This window comes from Atractosteus spatula, chromosome 4, assembly GCF_055471065.1.
Source record: "Atractosteus spatula isolate fAtrSpa1 chromosome 4, fAtrSpa1.hap1, whole genome shotgun sequence".
NCBI lineage: Eukaryota > Metazoa > Chordata > Actinopteri > Semionotiformes > Lepisosteidae > Atractosteus > Atractosteus spatula.
The window spans coordinates 47,101,035-47,117,608 of record NC_142709.1 but is presented as its reverse complement, the minus strand read 5'-3'; the positions used below and the strand labels follow the sequence as shown (position 1 = coordinate 47,117,608).

The window sequence follows — 16,574 nt, the reverse complement described above, 5'->3', positions numbered from 1 at the left end:
GAAGCTATAGGAGGAGCTTTGCATGGGCTATGCATATGCTGCTGTGTCTGTCATGCGGCACTATCTACTGGGACAGAGTACTGCGAGACCATATGGTAGACATGTCAGGGCTGGCACTCTCTCAACAAGGGACTGCGGGAACCACTTTATCCAACATCATTTATTAAATATCTACACAGCGTGTGGACACAGGAACAGAGAGAATGAAGAGAGGGGGTTTTCACTTGGGTGACACTTCTTCAAACTTGGGCTCTGAAAAAGAGAGAGAAGGACAGCGAGATGAGTTTAACAGAGAAGATGATCACCATTTTCCTGTAACTGGATGTGCGAAGTGTTCCGATATGGTGGGACATCACAGGCCAAGTCTGACACGCACTACCTTACTATGGGAAGGGTCCGAGTGTCCTGTCTCGCACTGAAATTCATCAGTGTACAAGCTGCAGACTCTACAGGGCCATCATAGGCTGCTGGTTACTGCATGTATGAATGACAAAATTCTGACTGTGTAGTTAGATATCCAGTACCCCCACAGCGTACACACAGAGCCTTAACAGAGCGTATGCTGGCGCAGCCGGGCGGCTGACTCACCGGGGAACTTGAAGTCGGGGAATTTGGTGAGGTCCCCGCCTCCGTACAGCCGCTGCAGTTTGGCCAGCTCATCTGCCATGTTCTTTTGATATTCCGGACCGGCACCCACCACGCCCCCTGCTGCCCTGGAGGGGGAAGGCAGATCGTTAGATCTGGGGGCAGGACAGGAAGAGAACGGGGGTGGAGGTCAGGTCCGCACTCACTTGCTCTTGGTGTTGTACTCGCGGATCTTGTCCAGGAAGAGCTTCTGCACGGGGTCCAGATCTTTGGCCCGGTTCATCGCCACGGCCGACAGCCCGATGTTGCGCCGCGCCTGCTGGGAAAGGGCGGACCGCAGGAGCGAGGAGAGCCGGAATAAGCGCTGCACGGTCATTCTGAGGATGGGGAGAAGAAGGAGAGAAAAGTCATGAGCTACTGGGGCTCCAGGGACAGAGATTAGACCAAGGACTCGTCTCTAACTCCAGTTCTGGAGGATCTGGTGGCTTGCTGAGCTCTTGCCGATATATTGAACCTCATCACTAGAATACTCGCAGTCAGGCTGCTAGAGGTTTTACATGATACTGTATCTTCACCACTGAGAATCTTTGGAGTGAAAAAAGACTAAGAAAAATCCTGCATATGTCTAGGAAAACTAAGTTAACTAACTTGTCAGGTTGGTATGAAAACCAGATTAAATTTGAAGAATACCCAAATCAAGAACCAATTTTTTAACCTCCAGAAAATACTGGGACCCTGGAGACATGTGGACTTTGTTTTCTGGTACTGGGCAGTCCCATCCCAGTGAGCCTCACAGGTCACCTTGAATCACACATTTCTCACTCAATTAAGCAAGCAATTCCATCAATGAAGGTAACTGTAGTCCCTGAAATCACAAAGGCTATTCCGATCTCCGTTCCCAGTGATCCCTAACTTGCTGGGCGTAACCAGCTACCTGCTTAATTGATCACAACTAAATCGCTGCAAGTCTGATTTAATGGGTATCTATAAAGTACAGATCTGTCTCCAGTCAAACATTTCTAGCTTAGCTGCCGGGCGGCAGTGTTACCAATCAACTTCATGATCACTTCAAGGAAAGGCAGCTTGTTAAAAATGAAATTTCAGTCAAGGTTTCACTCAACACTGTGAATGTGCAAATCCGTAAAGATTCTCATACTGGCATTTTGTCCCCTTTTTAATCCTGCCCAACTCATGCACACAGCAGATTGAAACGCTGTTGTAAACTGCTAACTGTCTGACTCTGCTTACCATCCACGAGGGTGTCTTCTTCCAAAAATTTAAGACTGATCTGGACGCCATACAATCCACTACTCTACTGGGCTGCAGTACATGCTACCTCTTGAAGGTAAGAATAAGGAATAACATCTCTTTCAAGTCTATATTAGAAGAACACAGGCTTCCAAAAAATGTTCCCAGAGTCAAGCACAGACAGTATTAATGGCTGTTTAATAAATTAAGGATGAAGTCTTGTAAAGTGCCCAGATAAAAAAAAACAAACAAGTCCCTTTAGGATGACAACAGCTATAGAGCCGCATCAAAGCACTAATGTATCGAACAATTTGAATACACAGCAATGGTTAAAATTATCTGGGTCTGAGCAAAAAAAATGTCATTAGTTCTAGTCTGTCCATCACAGTGGCTCACAGGCGGAGCGGTGGCTCTGTGGCTAAGGATCCGCGCCTGTGGCTGGAAGGCTGCCGGTTGAAATCCTGCGGCCAGCAGAGGAATCCTACTCTGTTGGGCCACTGATCAAGGCCCTTAACCCCAGCTGCTCCAGGGGCACCGTATAAATGGTTGACCCTGCACTCTGACCCCAAGCTTCTCTCCCCGTCTGTGTGTCTCATGGAGAGCAAGTTGGGGTATGTGAAAAGACACATTCCTAATGCAAGAAAATGCATATGTCCAATAAAGTCATCTCTTCTCTCACTCTCTCTCTCTGGACCACCAGAATGAGCACAGAGCTCTTACTGACCAATGAGATTGCAGTATTTTCCTTGACACTCACAGTGGCACTGTGGACTAAGAAGTGAGCAGCATTTTTCCTTTGGCATTTTGGTTTTAAATTGCACAATCACAAACGTTCGCGTTTGGATAGCTTAGGTCAGAATCAGACCATCCTGCCCTGCAAAAAATTGTGAGTCACAACATATCGATGCAAAAATCTGCATCTGAATGCTGAAAATTGCTTTAATTCAATTGTAATTGAACAGTGAATTTCAGCAACATCTCTAAGTAGGAAACTAAAATACTCACACAATGAAATTCTTGTATTTCAATAGGTACAACAGAAAACTAGTGCTACCACAAAGTCATAAGCTCCATGATATATTTATACGAAATGGCAGTGCCACAGAACTGGGTAGGTCACAAACACACAAAACCGGCAGGAGAAATCCTACCAGTTCGTCTTCCTCGATGCATATCGACAGTAGTGCTGATCAGCATCGAGGGTCTGTCTTGGCTTGTGAACACCAATGAGGTGACATAGGAACACACATTTGACTGATATACCCAGAGAACGCAATGCGATCACTGTCAAGTAAGACACCTTTAGGGACAAAATATAGCAATACGCATTTTATCTTTCATGAGGAACTAAGCTGACAGTACGACACCCATCGTTACAAACAGTAACGTGCAATTTTGCTTTTAAGACAGAGATGGCCAACAGAAATTTATGTTTCTATTTACAATGTGGCTAAAAGTGTCTACTTTTCAAGGATTTCTTTTGCATTGTGTGAAAATCAAAGGCATTAAGAAAAAACGATGCAGCATTAGTGAAAATACCACCATTGTTACAGTGCTAATTTCATGGCAATGACAGTGTTTTATCATTAACGTATAAGGAAAGTGAGAATCACTGTGAACTCTGAGCTTCCTTTTGACCTACTTGGGTATCTCAGAGAACTAGAAATTCAGATTATCATGGGAGATCCACTGCGGAGCTCAAATCACTTTCTTGTGCAGAGCCACAGGACAGCAGCTATTTTAGTTCAATTTGTGAAGACTAAGAACAAGTGATCTTTAATCAATGCAGGCTTTTCCAGGGAAGTCAGGATTGGTTAAAGGAGACCCTTGAGTGAACGCTGAAGGTCTCTCTCCCTGTTTTAGTGCGGAAAATCATATCCAAGAGCAGGGCTGAGCACTTTCATTCTGTAGTCTGAACAAGCTGGCTGACTGAGCAGAAAGACAGGCAGTCCTCTTTGCAGTGCAAACTACAACAGGAGAAGGATCTATAGGTTTAGTGAAATGATCCCTAATTGATTCATTAAATTGATCCCTTTAATAATTTAGGACTTTCAGGAGCACGCAATTGTAAAGGCTGTCTCTTTAAAATTGGAATCGGCATGCCTTCTCTCATGCTGAAAAGGTGTTGTCCTGCTAAACAGCTGAACATAGATTCGCAAAGACTGGCACAATCCAGCGAATGAGTCTTATGTGTAATACGTTGGAAATAATTGAAACAGGCACCATTACACGTCCGAATTTAAAGTCCCCTTTCGAAAGAGCGTTATCATGCAGGCGAAGGTCATTTCAGCAGCGGAACAAGCGAGCTGCAAGAGTAGTAAAGGAGGAGGGCATAAACCTGAAGTAAAGACCAGGTTTCTTTTTAAAATTGGGTTTAACGTAGTCAAACACGCAAAATTACATATTTACCCAGCTAATACTAGCAAACTCTTGCGTATGGAAACCTTTCAGCATGCAGCCTCGCACAGAGCCGGACCTCCCTCAGTGTTAAGGATTAACATTAAACGTCCTGGCAGGACAAATCACAGTGGACCCACTATTAAAAACTGAAGTTACGCACAACAGGGATCCCCAAAATACAGTGCGTCCAGCTCGCATACTAGCTCGAGAAACTGCGTGGCCAGTCATGGTGACCGTTTCTACCGTCTCAGTCGTCCTGAACACAAGAAACGTCTTGTACAAGATCGATGAACTGTAATACAGTGTTATGCTGAACTATGCCCTGGCTCTATTCCTGCATTTGAATCGCCACAATTACAGGCAACCGCACTTGTGACATTTAAGGAGCTGCGACTTCTTGTACTTTATTACGTTACCCACTTATTGACAGCAGGCAACCGTAATCCGGCCTGGATTCGGGCATCAGATAAACACATACAATGTAATAACCAGCATTACAGTAACTCCCGCAAACCCCTGCTTCTCTCTCTGGTTGGGAATGCGGAGCAGCCCAGTCCGGACTCCCTTCAGTCACCTTGCCTTCCCCGAGAGAACCAACCCCGGCAATCAGTTCTTCCCTAGCTCTTCAATAAATGAACACCAACGCATTGTATGTAGTCGTTCCCGCTCTGTGCATCGGCCCTGACAGCGGCCAGAGCAGGCGAATAAAGAAATAAAAATTCAGTCACCTTGTACTTGACACTCCTCTACGCGCTCCGAGCAATGGCGGACTTCAAAGAGCAGAGCACTCTGGGTAGTAAAAAAAAAAACACCGGAAAGACATTTAATTTGCTCCTATGCACAACATTTTTAAGTTGCTTAAAAACACATACAATTGCATTGCGTTTACATTTTTACGAGCCCTTCTTTGTTGATTATAATTTTCGTAATGTTCAGGACCTAATTAATATTTGTATCTCGTATTTTTAAAGGACTACAGGCGCCATGTTGGAAGTGGAACACTACTAATTTGACAAACACGAGACAACGCAAAGGCCTTCGGGGGATGTAGTCCAATTCTACTGTATCGTCTCAATATATCTTTCTAAGATACGAGTAATGGTAATCCACATTTATCTGAATCTCGAAAGCTTTATAGACCCCCCGGTGCTCATTCAATCTTTTAAAAGAAATTTCGATTTTTATTATTACGGTATATTTTAATGGACACGGTTCTCTCAACCCCCTCCCCCCCGTCCCTTCCCCAATTCAGGCCGACCAGTTTAAGCACAGCTTTCGGAGACTGACGAGCGGCACTGTGGTGTCTGAATAACGCAACCAGTTAGAGGCTCGTTCTGAAGGTAGGTACACTAGGCGCCCGATACGGTTAAACGATAATTTTGTGGTTTTCTAGACCTTGATTCGATGCTGGAGTTTACTAAATGTGTGGCTTAAGCGCAGTTAAGAGACTCAATGCAGTGCTTAAAAAGCCTAGGGGGTTCCCACTTAAGTTCTTGGTATCCCAGCACAGGGCTGTGCCGCCCTGTAGTGCACAGGCTTGCCTAATCTGTTTTGAGTTTGTCAGGCACATACTGGCCACAGACTACCGTGATACCCATTTGGTTAAGTATTGAATATGAACCAGTATCCCTTAGAAAAGCACTCGCTTGGTTTATTCGAAGTCCCTGGTTCGTTGTGTACAAAAACGGTAAACAGATCGCGCTGCTATCGATACGTATCCAACTGCTTCGAGTGACGGTATGTAGTTTTCGCATGCATAACTTTTCAGATGATGAGAAAGTGGTAGTTATGCTGAAGCACTGACTCGCCATCCTCGCGCTAAAAGAGGCACACCAGGCACGTCTGCGCTTCCCCACCCAGATACCGCTCATTGCTTGTAAACCGCTGACAAACCGAGCGGGTAGTGTTTAAAATCCACCATCTACTCAGTTACAATACCAAAGCTGTCGATGAACGGTAACACAAAAAATGGTAACCCAGGGAAGCGACCTCCTCCTGCCTGTGGCCCGGGACAGTTCCCCAGTTTGCGTGATTTTACCTGGGTGCTGCAGTCAGTCCGGCTCGGAGAGCCGTGTGTGTTATTGTTCAGTACACAGCAAGCTTCTACACCTTTCTGATTTCCGACCTCGTTTTTCCCTCTCTCGGGGGTTTATGTATATTAATGCAGTATGTTGGCGTCTGCCTCTCTCCACCGATCTTCACTAATAAATCTCTCTATACCACCTTCGCCAGGATTTCCGGCCTGTTTTACATTACCCGTCTTTTGTTTTGTTTCCGTTTCTCCCCATTTCCGTTTGAAGTTTTCCACATTTGAAAGAAAAGTCCGGTAAACGGCGGACCGCGTTTTTATTCCGGCGGCAGAGGATATTTTTCACTGTATTTTTTATAACCGATCACATAATAACTTCATTTCGCTCTCGGTACACTTTCGATCTCTGGGTGCGGTTTATTATTTTTTCTAACATTAGTGTTACACTCTAAAGCTGGTAAGCTCCGAGAAAGACAGCCGATAAGGGGTTTGAAATAAAGGTTTTTCTACAATTAAAAGACATTTATTGACTAGCTTTGGGAAGAACGATAGAAAAAACAGTGAGACAGCTGAGGCCTAGTACGGAGCGCTAAGGCCTCGGCGTTGCGTGATGAGCTTTCCGGGTCCCATGACCTGAAATACTAACATCCTGCGCACTCGATCCTTCCATCTCTCAAAGTCTCCCGAGACTTGTTATACCCTTTCATTCCATGATTGCAGAATCACAAACTCAAACTGTTAAAGTTTATGCTTGAAACGTTTTCTTCATAAATATGTCAACTTTAATTGCTTTTATATTTTCCGTTTCAGGCAGCCTTACGACCAATGGACTTGAAACATTTTCTACATTGACACTTTTAGTTTTCTTGAACTAAAAAAGTTATCCACATTGGTTTATTTTACTTTGCCTCTATGCAAATTCAAAATTAACATTTGAACTGAAATGCAGTAATAAAATACTGTAAAAAAATCTAATGCATAGCAACGTCAGCTAAAACGGTTAATACAGTAATTTTGGGTGGGTAACCTTGGTCGTGGATAGCCACATTCAAGGATCTAAGATTTGATTAATATTAATTTATTAGATACACTTATTTATGAATGATGTAAAGAAACCTCAAGGTCTGCACATACCTTTAAAAGATTTAATGTATACTAAGGCTAATGCTGTCAATTCCTGTTCTGTTGCAATGCTCCCTAGAGATGTGCACATGGTCTGTCTGGAGAATGTCTCTCGAGAATCTGAGTAAACAAAGTGAAGTACCCTGTATTCAGAACAAGAAAGGCAGCTGGAATTAAAATAAGGTCATTAAATTATTATGATGTGAAGAATGCGTGTCTGATGGTGTCTCTTAAATTGAAGGAATCCAGCAGAAACTTCAAACAACTCGAGGAAGTGTATTTAAAACTGACAATGGAAGGAACTTATTTACACAAAGAGTGGCAGGAGACCCAGCAGTGATGCTGAAGCTGACTCTGCCACATTTTTCCAGGAATCTGCCTTTGGATCCCAGATCCTTGAATCAGTTGGCTACCCAATCGAGCTAGACGACGCATCTGTATTAACCTGCAACTCACAAGGGACCAGTAAGGGGTGCCCACCCTGTGGTCTGTGTGGGTCCTAATGCCCCAGTATAGTGACGGGGACACTATACTGTAAAAAGGGCGCTGTCCTTTGGATGAGATGTAAAACTGAGGTCCTGATAAAAGGTGCTCATAAAAATCTTAGGGTGTTTCTTGAGAAGAATTTGGTGTCCTGACCAAATTCCCCCCTGGCCTTTACCAATCATGGCCTCCTAATAATCCCCATCTGTGAACTGGGTGGTGTGTGGTGAGTGTACCGGTGCACTATGGCTGCCGTCGCATCATCCAGGTGGATGCTGCACATTGGTGGTGGTGGAGGGGAGTAACCATTACCTGTAAAGCGCTTTGAGTGGAGTGTCCAGAGAAGTGTAAGGAATTATTAATAATAATAATCTTTTACCAGCATTAGAACAACTCATAGATAATTTGTCGTTGATATTTGCAAAACAGTGTGCTCTGGGAGACAGATATAAACTGAAAAGGTCTTCTATTGAAACAGACCCAGAATAGACCTCAGGGCTGACAATGCAGGTGCCCAGGCCATCTCTGATTAAATGTATAGTTTAGCTGGGTTAAGTGTAGTGTTTCTGATTTTTGTGGTGCAGCAGGATCTCTTGATGCTGCATTGGCCCCCCCACCCCCTTTTTTTAGCGATTCCATTTGACAGCCCTTGTCCTGCCTGTCTCGGAGGTCTAGCCACTCCTTTCCTCAGAGAAGGAGGGCCAGGGGACGCTGTGGCTCCGCCGGAGTCGCTGAGCCTGTGATGGCTGGTGTCGGAGAGATGCTTGCAGGGATATCTCTCAGGTCAGCTGTGCAGCGTTGGGTGTGGTGGTGCAACCGGCGCTGTTACATTCAGCGTGTGTCTGTTTGGTCAAGTGACTACCAGGATGTGTGTGCGTGCTTCACATTCTGCCTCTATACCAGTAAATTTAAATTCAAACAGTATAAGTGGCATGACTGGTATATTACAGTTTTGCATACATGTATAATACAAGTACAGCACTGGAAAGTTATATTAGAAATTAGAATATTATTGAGAGACAGGCTCGCTGTTCCTCAGGCTGTGACAGGAGATCACGTAGTGATCTCAGTTGAATTCCCTCCCCCCCTCTCCCAGGATTGGGAGCTGTTCTGATTCTGGCAGGTGTGGGAATTCTGGGATTAGAATTTTATTTTTTTGGGGGGGGGGGGGGAGAATGTTTGTCTAATCCCAGATTATGTCTCCCAGTGCAGTAGAAAGTGCACCTCTGTCTCTGTTTCTTCCCCACAGCCAGTGAGAACACAACCTGTCCTCTCTGGGCAGCCTGGTCTGTCTGTGCTGACCAGTTTCTATGGCCCGATTGTGGTCACTGAGCCTGTACCGCTGTCAGGATCTGTTTCTCCTTTCTGTTTTTTACCCTGGTCAGATATTCAGCTAGTGTGTATGTTTACAGGTTCTAGTTTGTGCCCCAGTGGGTAAGGTAGTGTTGTTTGGTTTGTGTTGTGATTTGGTTGATTTTGATTTGTGTTGTTTTAGCTGTGCTGTCCTGAGGCTGGTTGGTGTCAGTGAGCTTTAGGACCAGTTGGCTGAAGGACCTCTTCTCTGGGTTCAGCCCTTGGCTCAGCAGGGCCTTGTGGTGGTATGAATTCTGCTCACCCTCTCTGAGGAGTAACCAATGTTTGATTGTTCTCTTCTGTATGCTGATAAGTAATAGGTATTGCAAAGGAACAAGTAAAGGTTAAGAAACGCACCGTTTCGGCTGTGGAGCCTTCTTCAGATGTCACACCTGAAGAAGGATCCACAGCAAAAAATGTTGTTTCTTTTCTTCTCTTTTCAGCATGGAATAAACCTTTACTTGTTCCTTTGCAGCCTACGCATGCTGACCCAGCTACCTACATGAACTAGTAATAGGCATTGGCCTGCTTTGGCACTGCATGCATTGTTAGGAGTTTTTCTCTGCACATGCAGGATGTTTTTACAGAATTGTGTGCAGAGTTTCTATGGTTTCTTTGTCCCATTGAGTGTAATCCTGGTCTATGAGGGGACCCCACACTTCACTGCCATATAGGGCAATGGGTTGGATTCCACTTTCGAATTTTTGATGTTGTAGAGCCGAGCCTCCTTCTAATGGCATTGAAACTCTGCATGCCTTCTCCTTCAGTGCCTTCACTGGCAGGTTAAAACTCCCAGATGAACTGATTGTCAGTCTGCGGTATGTACAGTTGGTTGTGTGCTTCATTGTGTTGTTCTTCAGTGTGAAGTTCCACTTGTTCCCTGAGATCTGGTTTTCTTCTGGTAAACCATGACTCGGGTCTTATCCAGATTGACTGTCAGCGCCCAGGTCTGACCGCACTGCTTACTGTCGTCGTGACATCGTAGCGTTTAACTCCTACACCACTTTGAAGGAGTTTGTAAAACAATCCTTCATGCCAAATTGAGTCTGATGCTTTTTTGAAATTGATAAAGCAGGCAAATATTTTTCCCTTTATTTTATTTTTTTTGGTGGACACGTTTGTTTATGAGTGTGTGTAGGGTGTAAATGTGATCGGATGCGTGGCAGTTTGGTAGGAAGCCAGTTTGACTCTCACTCAGGACATTGTGCTCGGTAAGGAAGGCCAGTAGTCGGGTATTCATCATACTGCAATGTGTTGTTGTTGAGTGTGAAGTGGTGCTTGTTTCCCCGAGATTCACCGGGTTACTGTTCACACAGGTGCCCTGGTAGTTGTTCGGGTCAAGGCTGTCTCCACTCTTATAGAGGGGGGCGTGATCAGTCCTTGATTCCAGGCCTCAGGGATAATATCCAGCTCTCCGGATGAGGTTGAAGAGTTTGAGCAACTCTTGAGCTACTGTGATGTCGTTTTTCAGTATCTCTGTCTCTTTTTTTTTCTTTTCAGCATGGAATAAACATTTATCTGTTCCTCTATACCAGCAGATAGTTGTTTAAAGCACAGCGTAGCATGGGATCCTGGGATCTAAATATAGAATCCTGAAATGCATGGGTTTGTGAGGGTGTTGAGGATTGTGCCTGACCTCTTCCCTTCCCTATTCATGTGATCCCTCCCTATACCTCTGTCCCTTCCCATCGGACCTGTGGGATCATCAGAAAGTTCCCAATCCAGCTCTTTTCCCAGATGGATCACTGGGAATCGGCTTCGACAGTCCAGTTTCCTGTCCACCTCTCTTTCTCACTGCTGCTCTCCCTCTTCCCAGTCTGTCTCAGATTTGTTCGGAACGCCATTCGGGATGTCGAAAGGAGAGACGGAGGAGCTCATTGAAATCGAGATCGATGGCCAGGAGAAACAGGAGTGCATGGAAGAGGGGTAAAATCTCAGTTTCTCTCGTCGAGTTGAGCCCTATTGAATGTCACCGGGTATTATGTTCTGTATCTAAACAAGCTTAAAAAAGCATTTTATTTTTCAAGCAAACATTTATTCTCCCCAACTCCACTACTGACTCTTTGTCACTCTTCGTGTAGGTTAAACAAGTCACCTGCTCACTCTACATTGCACCAAATGCAAATAATATTACATGGGTATGCAGACTGAAGCAAACAGAATTAATTGCTTGAGGTCATTGTGTCAGACCAGCAGTAATTGGGGTGGAGCAGTGGCTCTGTGGCTAAGGATCTGCGCCTGTGGCTAGAAGGTTGCTGGTTCAAATCCTGCAGCCGGCAGAGGAATCCTACTCCGGTGGGCTCCTGAGCAAGGCCCTTAACCCCAACTGCTCCAGGGGCGCCATACAATGGCAGACCCTGCGCTCTGACCCCAGGTTCTCTCCCTATCTGTCTGTGTGTCTCATGGAGAGCAAGATATTCCTAATTCCTAATTAGATAATTCCTAATGCAAGACATTTTAAAGGGTTAATAAAGTGATGTTAAAGTTAATGAGGATAGTAGATTCACCAGACTGACCACTAGGGGGCGTTAAGGCCTATTGTCTGTACACAGTTTTGCTTGTGGTGTATTAATTGATTAATTGGCAAGCTGTCGAAGGGCTGAGATATTTTCAGATGAGGTTAATTTAGACTAGTTTGGTACATAAAGGGACTCATAGTGGTAGTTGGTGTAGGGTTAGTTTGGAGCAACTATTTGTATAATGCGACCATAAGACTTCAGATGACCTTGGTCTCCTGGCACTTCATCTTTGCTGCCCATTGTGATTTCCATGTGCTCGGGCCTCATGATCCCCCAGTTCAGAGGAAGGTCTGTCACAGAAAAGCCCCTGGGGTCTAACATGATCACATATCAGGTGATCAGATACACACTTGTTATTTAGTGTTTTTCCGTCACTCCTGAGCACTGATAGTAGAGTCTCTGACTGCTGCCTATGGAGTTTAGAGTTCTGGTTGGGACTCGTACCCGAACCCTGGAGGGTCGGGGTTGGGATTTGTACCCAAGCACTGGAGGGTCAGGGTTAGGATTGCACCAAACTGGTGGAGGGTCTTGGAGCTTTCTGTTGAAGTCATCTCGGTTAGCTTTATTGTTTAATTACCTTGCCAGCTTTTAACACCCCTCTCCAGGTTCTGTCATTTAACATCTCCCCGGTCTGTCTGCCCTGCAGGATCGTGGAGCAGACCATCACCACGGCAGAGTTTGTCACGCAGGCCATAGACATCAACGAGCCAATCGGAAACCTCAAAAAGCTGCTGGAGCCCCGCCTCCAGTGTTCATTGGATGACCATGAGATCTGTCTGCAGGACATCCAGGTACTGTCACCAGCGCTTCCTCTTCTTGCACGCCGGTGTCTCTCAATGCCAGGGTTACTGCGTGTACGCGTGGGTCTGTCGTCGCTAACCGACGTTCTCTCTGTCCAGCTGGACCCCAACTTCAGCCTGTTTGACCAGGGGGTGAAGACCGACGGTACGGTCCAGCTCAGTGTGCAGGTCATCTCCAGGCAAGGTAACCCCCATGTAGTCCTGCTCTGTGTGTACCCCATCTCCGTGGACCCCCGTTCTCGGCCTCGTCCTCGCTCACCGCATCCCCCCCCATCCCCCTTGTCGCTCTACCCCAGGAGTGGAGCCCCGGCTGAACATCCTGGAGATCGTGAAGCCGGTGGAGACGGTGGAGGTGGTGATTGACCCAGATGCACCGGCGGGGATGGCCGAGGAGACGCAGCTGGTGGAGGATGGGCAGGTGATCACGCTGGACGGCTCGCAGACGGTGGGCGGCGCCTTGGTGGCCGACGAGACCTCGGAGCAGGTGACCCGCTGGGCCGCTGCCCTCGAGGGCTACCGCAAGGAGCAGGTGCGCCTGGGCATCCCCTACGGTGAGTGCGCATCCCGGGATAGGCTTCCCCGAACGGGATCTCTCCCCCTCCCACTCTCCCACTGCTGGCGGTTGTGGTCTCTGTTCGCTTTCACCTCAGAGGGGCTCTCTAGAAAGCGTACCCCCGAGCTGTGACGAGGTGCCAAGGACTGACGCCACGCTCCCCCCCCTCCCCCCAGATCCAGTGCAGTGGACGGCGGACCAGGTGATCCACTGGGCGATGTGGGTGATGAAGGAGTTCGGCATGCTGGACGTGGATGTGTCGGGCATCCACATTGCGGGCCGGGAGCTCTGCAGCCTGACGCAGGAGGACTTCCTGCAGCGCGTCCCGCACGGGGAGATCCTGTGGAGCCACCTGGAGCTGCTGCGCAAATGTGAGAGGAGGGGGAGAGGGGGAGGCACGGGGGGAGGGGGCGACGGAGAGATCCCTTGTTCCTTCCTGGTGTTAACACTGCCCTGCTCCTGTCCACAGACGTGCTGGCCAGCCAGGAGCAGTCCGGACAGATTGCTACCGTCACCATCGATCAGCGTGAGTGCGCGATAGCCTGGCCCGACGACGCACGAGACTGGGTTAGCCGTGTCTGGGGAGAGGAGCTTCCCGCGCTGCTCTGTTCTCCTTGAGTTGAACGCTCTGCAGTTATTTAATTTTCTTGAGCCTGGTCTCTACCTCAGCCTAGCAACCTAGCCTACCCTGAACCTGAGCTCAGCTGTTGGCCCGTCTGTCTTCCTCTTCATCTGCCTGACCCTGCCTCTCAGAATCGCAATCCGGTTGGCTGTGTTAGCTTGCCGAACCTCTGCAGAGCTGACCGAGCCGTTGCGTCTCGTCACACGCGTAGTAAATCGGTGTCTCTGCCTATCCTCTCCCCCACCAGCGGTGCAGATCATCCCGGCCTCCGTGCAGCAAACCGCTCCGACCGCCATCAAGGTCCTGAGCAGCAGCGCCAAGCAGAACAAGGTGCAGCGGGCGCCGCGCATCTCCGGGGGCGAGGACCGCAGCTCCCCCGGCAACCGCACCGGTAAGGGGGGTGGGGAGGGGGACAGAGAGAGCGCGGGAGTGTGTCTGCGCGCTTGGGGTCGGGCCTCACTCTTTCCCTCTCCCTCCCAGGCAACAACGGCCAGATCCAGCTGTGGCAGTTCCTGCTGGAGCTGCTGACGGACAAGGACGCACGCGACTGCATCTCCTGGGTGGGTGACGATGGCGAGTTCAAGCTGAACCAGCCCGAGCTGGTGGCGCACAAGTGGGGGCAGCGCAAGAACAAGCCCACCATGAACTACGAGAAGCTCAGCCGGGCGCTGCGGTAAGCTGGCCTCTCCGTCTCTCTCCGTTCGGCCCGGGGACTGGGCGTCTGCAGCAGGAAGCCAGGACTCCGTGAGAACCCGCCTCAGTCTTGCGCTTCCCCCCCCTGCAGGTATTACTACGACGGGGACATGATCTGCAAGGTGCAGGGCAAGCGCTTTGTGTACAAGTTTGTGTGTGACCTCAAGACGCTGATCGGGTACAGTGCGGCCGAGCTCAACCACCTGGTGACGGAGTGCGAGCAGAAGAAGCTGGCCAGGATGCAGCTGCACGGGCTGGGCCAGCCACTCACCACCGTCACTCTGGCAACCGCAGCCCTGCACGGGGATAAAGATAGCAGCTGAGGGGGCACTGGGGAGACTGGGGGGGGGGGATAGAGAGATAGGGGGACTGTGGGACAGGGAGTGACTGGAGGACTGTGGGACAGGGGGAGACTGGGGGATTCTGGGTAAGGGAGTGACTGGAGGACTGTGGGACAGGGAGAGACTGGGGGCTTCTGGGACAGGGAGACTGGAGGACTGTGGGACTGGGAGCGACCGGGGGGGGGGAGCAGTTAAAAGTGTGTGACTGGAGGGGTGAGAGACAGGGGGGCTTGGGGATAGAGAGACTGAGGAAACTGGAGAGACTGAAGCCTGAGAATTGGGAGACCAGGAAATTTAGGGATAAGGAGATTGGTTGGGGCAAATGAATGAGGGCAACAGGGCTTGTCTGTAAAAATATGAAGGACACATTTGTTAGTGCTGCCCTGTAGGGAGACCCTGGGATTATATTTAGGGAAATACGAGCGAGGACTGGGGGGCCATAGTGGCCAGGACAGCCTGTAAATAGAGGTTCTTTATTAGGGGGCATTGGGGAGGGGGGGCAGGTGAGGGACGGGGAGTGTGCGAGTGTGAATGGGTTTGAGTGCGTGTACAGCCATCTTTCTGTGGAGCACAGAGCCCATCGTCTTAATCGGACTCGGCTGATCCTGTATCCTGGTCAGACCGCTACAGGATACTGATCCTGTATCCTGGTCAGGCCGAGTCCCAGGCAGGGTCTGGCTGTGACAGCTGAACGGACGGCGGACTGGGCTGGTCTGAACTCCAGTATGCAGGGCTCAGCTCCACGCACTGGGATGGCGGCACGCTGTTCCTGAGTGAGGCTCGTATAGGGGTCCGTGTAGACTCACCTCTGTACCAGCTAGCATTTCCACTGTATATAGCTTCTGTTTTTGATAGCCACCATGAAAGCGTATCCTCTGCTGTTTGTAAAGCTCTACCAATTTTTTTCCGCCGGTGTCGGTTCCCTTTACAAGCAATAAAGCAGAATATTTTTTATCTTAAAGAGGAGTGTTTTTGTCCTTTTTTTTTTTCCTGTTCACTTTAGCAGCCTCATGCTGTTGGTCCTTTTTCTCAGCCCATCTCTTCCCCTCGCTCAGATTCAGTACAGGGGGGTCGATCACGCTGCTCTAACAAACACGCTAAGGCTCAGGTGTTGCTTTGCTTGAACTGCTGCTGTGCTTTTGAGCCGGATTTCCAGGAGGCTCGAGGGGCGCCCTTGCCACTTCTGGTCGCATTTATTTAGCACCACCACCAATGTGCAGCATCCACCTGGATGATGTGACGGCAGCCATAGTGCGCCAGAACGCTCACCACACATCAGCTATCAGTGGGGAGGCGAGCAGAGTAATGAAGCCAGTTCATAGATGAGGATTATTAGGAGGCCATGACTGGTAAGGGCCAATGGGAAATTTGGCCAGGACACCGGGTTAACACCCCTACTCTTTTCGAGAAACGCCCTGGGATTTTTAATGACCACAGAGAGTCAGGACCTCGGTTTTACGTCTCATCTGAAGGACGGCGCCTGTTTACAGTATAGTGTCCCCGTCACTATACTGGTTCATTAGGACCCACATGGACCACAGGGTGGGCGCCCCCTGCTGGCCCCACTAACACCTCTTCCAGCAGCAACCTTAGTTTCTCCCAGGAGGTCTCCCATCCAGGTACTGACCAGGCTCACACCTGCTTAGCTTCAGTGGGTTGCCAGTTGAGTTGCAGAGTGATATAGCAAAGTGAATGGTCAATGCTGTCCATACCTGGTCTGCATGCCAGCCGGAGATGGGGAGCCTGGCTGCCCAACCCCAGTTTGCACTGCAACGCCTTACTACTGATGCTTTTATTAGTTACAGTGATTCTCTGTTTACAAAACG

The 16,574-nt window shown here is 48.4% G+C and overlaps 2 protein-coding genes across 10 annotated transcripts; one reads left to right on the top strand and one right to left on the bottom strand.

The window, feature by feature from the left end:
* Positions 1 to 145: 145 nt before the first annotated feature.
* atp5pf (ATP synthase peripheral stalk subunit F6) lies at positions 146 to 6,486 on the bottom strand. 3 transcript variants are annotated; one of them, XM_088913889.1, is made up of 5 exons: positions 6,272 to 6,486; positions 4,962 to 5,022; positions 792 to 962; positions 589 to 713; positions 146 to 252 (listed from the first exon to the last, which is right to left on the bottom strand). In XM_088913889.1, the coding sequence occupies exons 3-5, from the start codon at positions 959 to 961 to the stop codon at positions 221 to 223; spliced, it is 327 nt and encodes a 108-aa protein (XP_088770015.1). In that variant the 5' UTR covers position 962; positions 4,962 to 5,022; positions 6,272 to 6,486; the 3' UTR covers positions 146 to 220. The 3 variants fall into 3 exon arrangements, with proteins under 3 accessions (XP_088770015.1, XP_088770017.1, XP_088770016.1); XM_088913891.1 differs by lacking the exon at positions 4,962 to 5,022 and having other exon boundaries at positions 6,272 to 6,419; XM_088913890.1 differs by lacking the exons at positions 4,962 to 5,022; positions 6,272 to 6,486 and adding an exon at positions 4,808 to 4,936.
* On the top strand, positions 5,045 to 15,704 carry gabpa (GA binding protein transcription factor subunit alpha). 7 transcript variants are annotated; one of them, XM_088913880.1, is made up of 11 exons: positions 6,749 to 8,650; positions 9,363 to 9,465; positions 11,037 to 11,146; positions 12,386 to 12,530; positions 12,639 to 12,723; positions 12,836 to 13,090; positions 13,269 to 13,463; positions 13,562 to 13,618; positions 13,962 to 14,105; positions 14,195 to 14,387; positions 14,499 to 15,704. In XM_088913880.1, the coding sequence occupies exons 3-11, from the start codon at positions 11,070 to 11,072 to the stop codon at positions 14,728 to 14,730; spliced, it is 1,383 nt and encodes a 460-aa protein (XP_088770006.1). In that variant the 5' UTR covers positions 6,749 to 8,650; positions 9,363 to 9,465; positions 11,037 to 11,069; the 3' UTR covers positions 14,731 to 15,704. The 7 variants fall into 7 exon arrangements, with proteins under 7 accessions (XP_088770003.1, XP_088770004.1, XP_088770011.1 ...); XM_088913877.1 differs by lacking the exons at positions 6,749 to 8,650; positions 9,363 to 9,465 and adding an exon at positions 5,045 to 5,573; XM_088913878.1 differs by lacking the exons at positions 6,749 to 8,650; positions 9,363 to 9,465 and adding an exon at positions 5,045 to 5,970.
* The last annotated feature ends 870 nt before the right edge of the window (positions 15,705 to 16,574 follow it).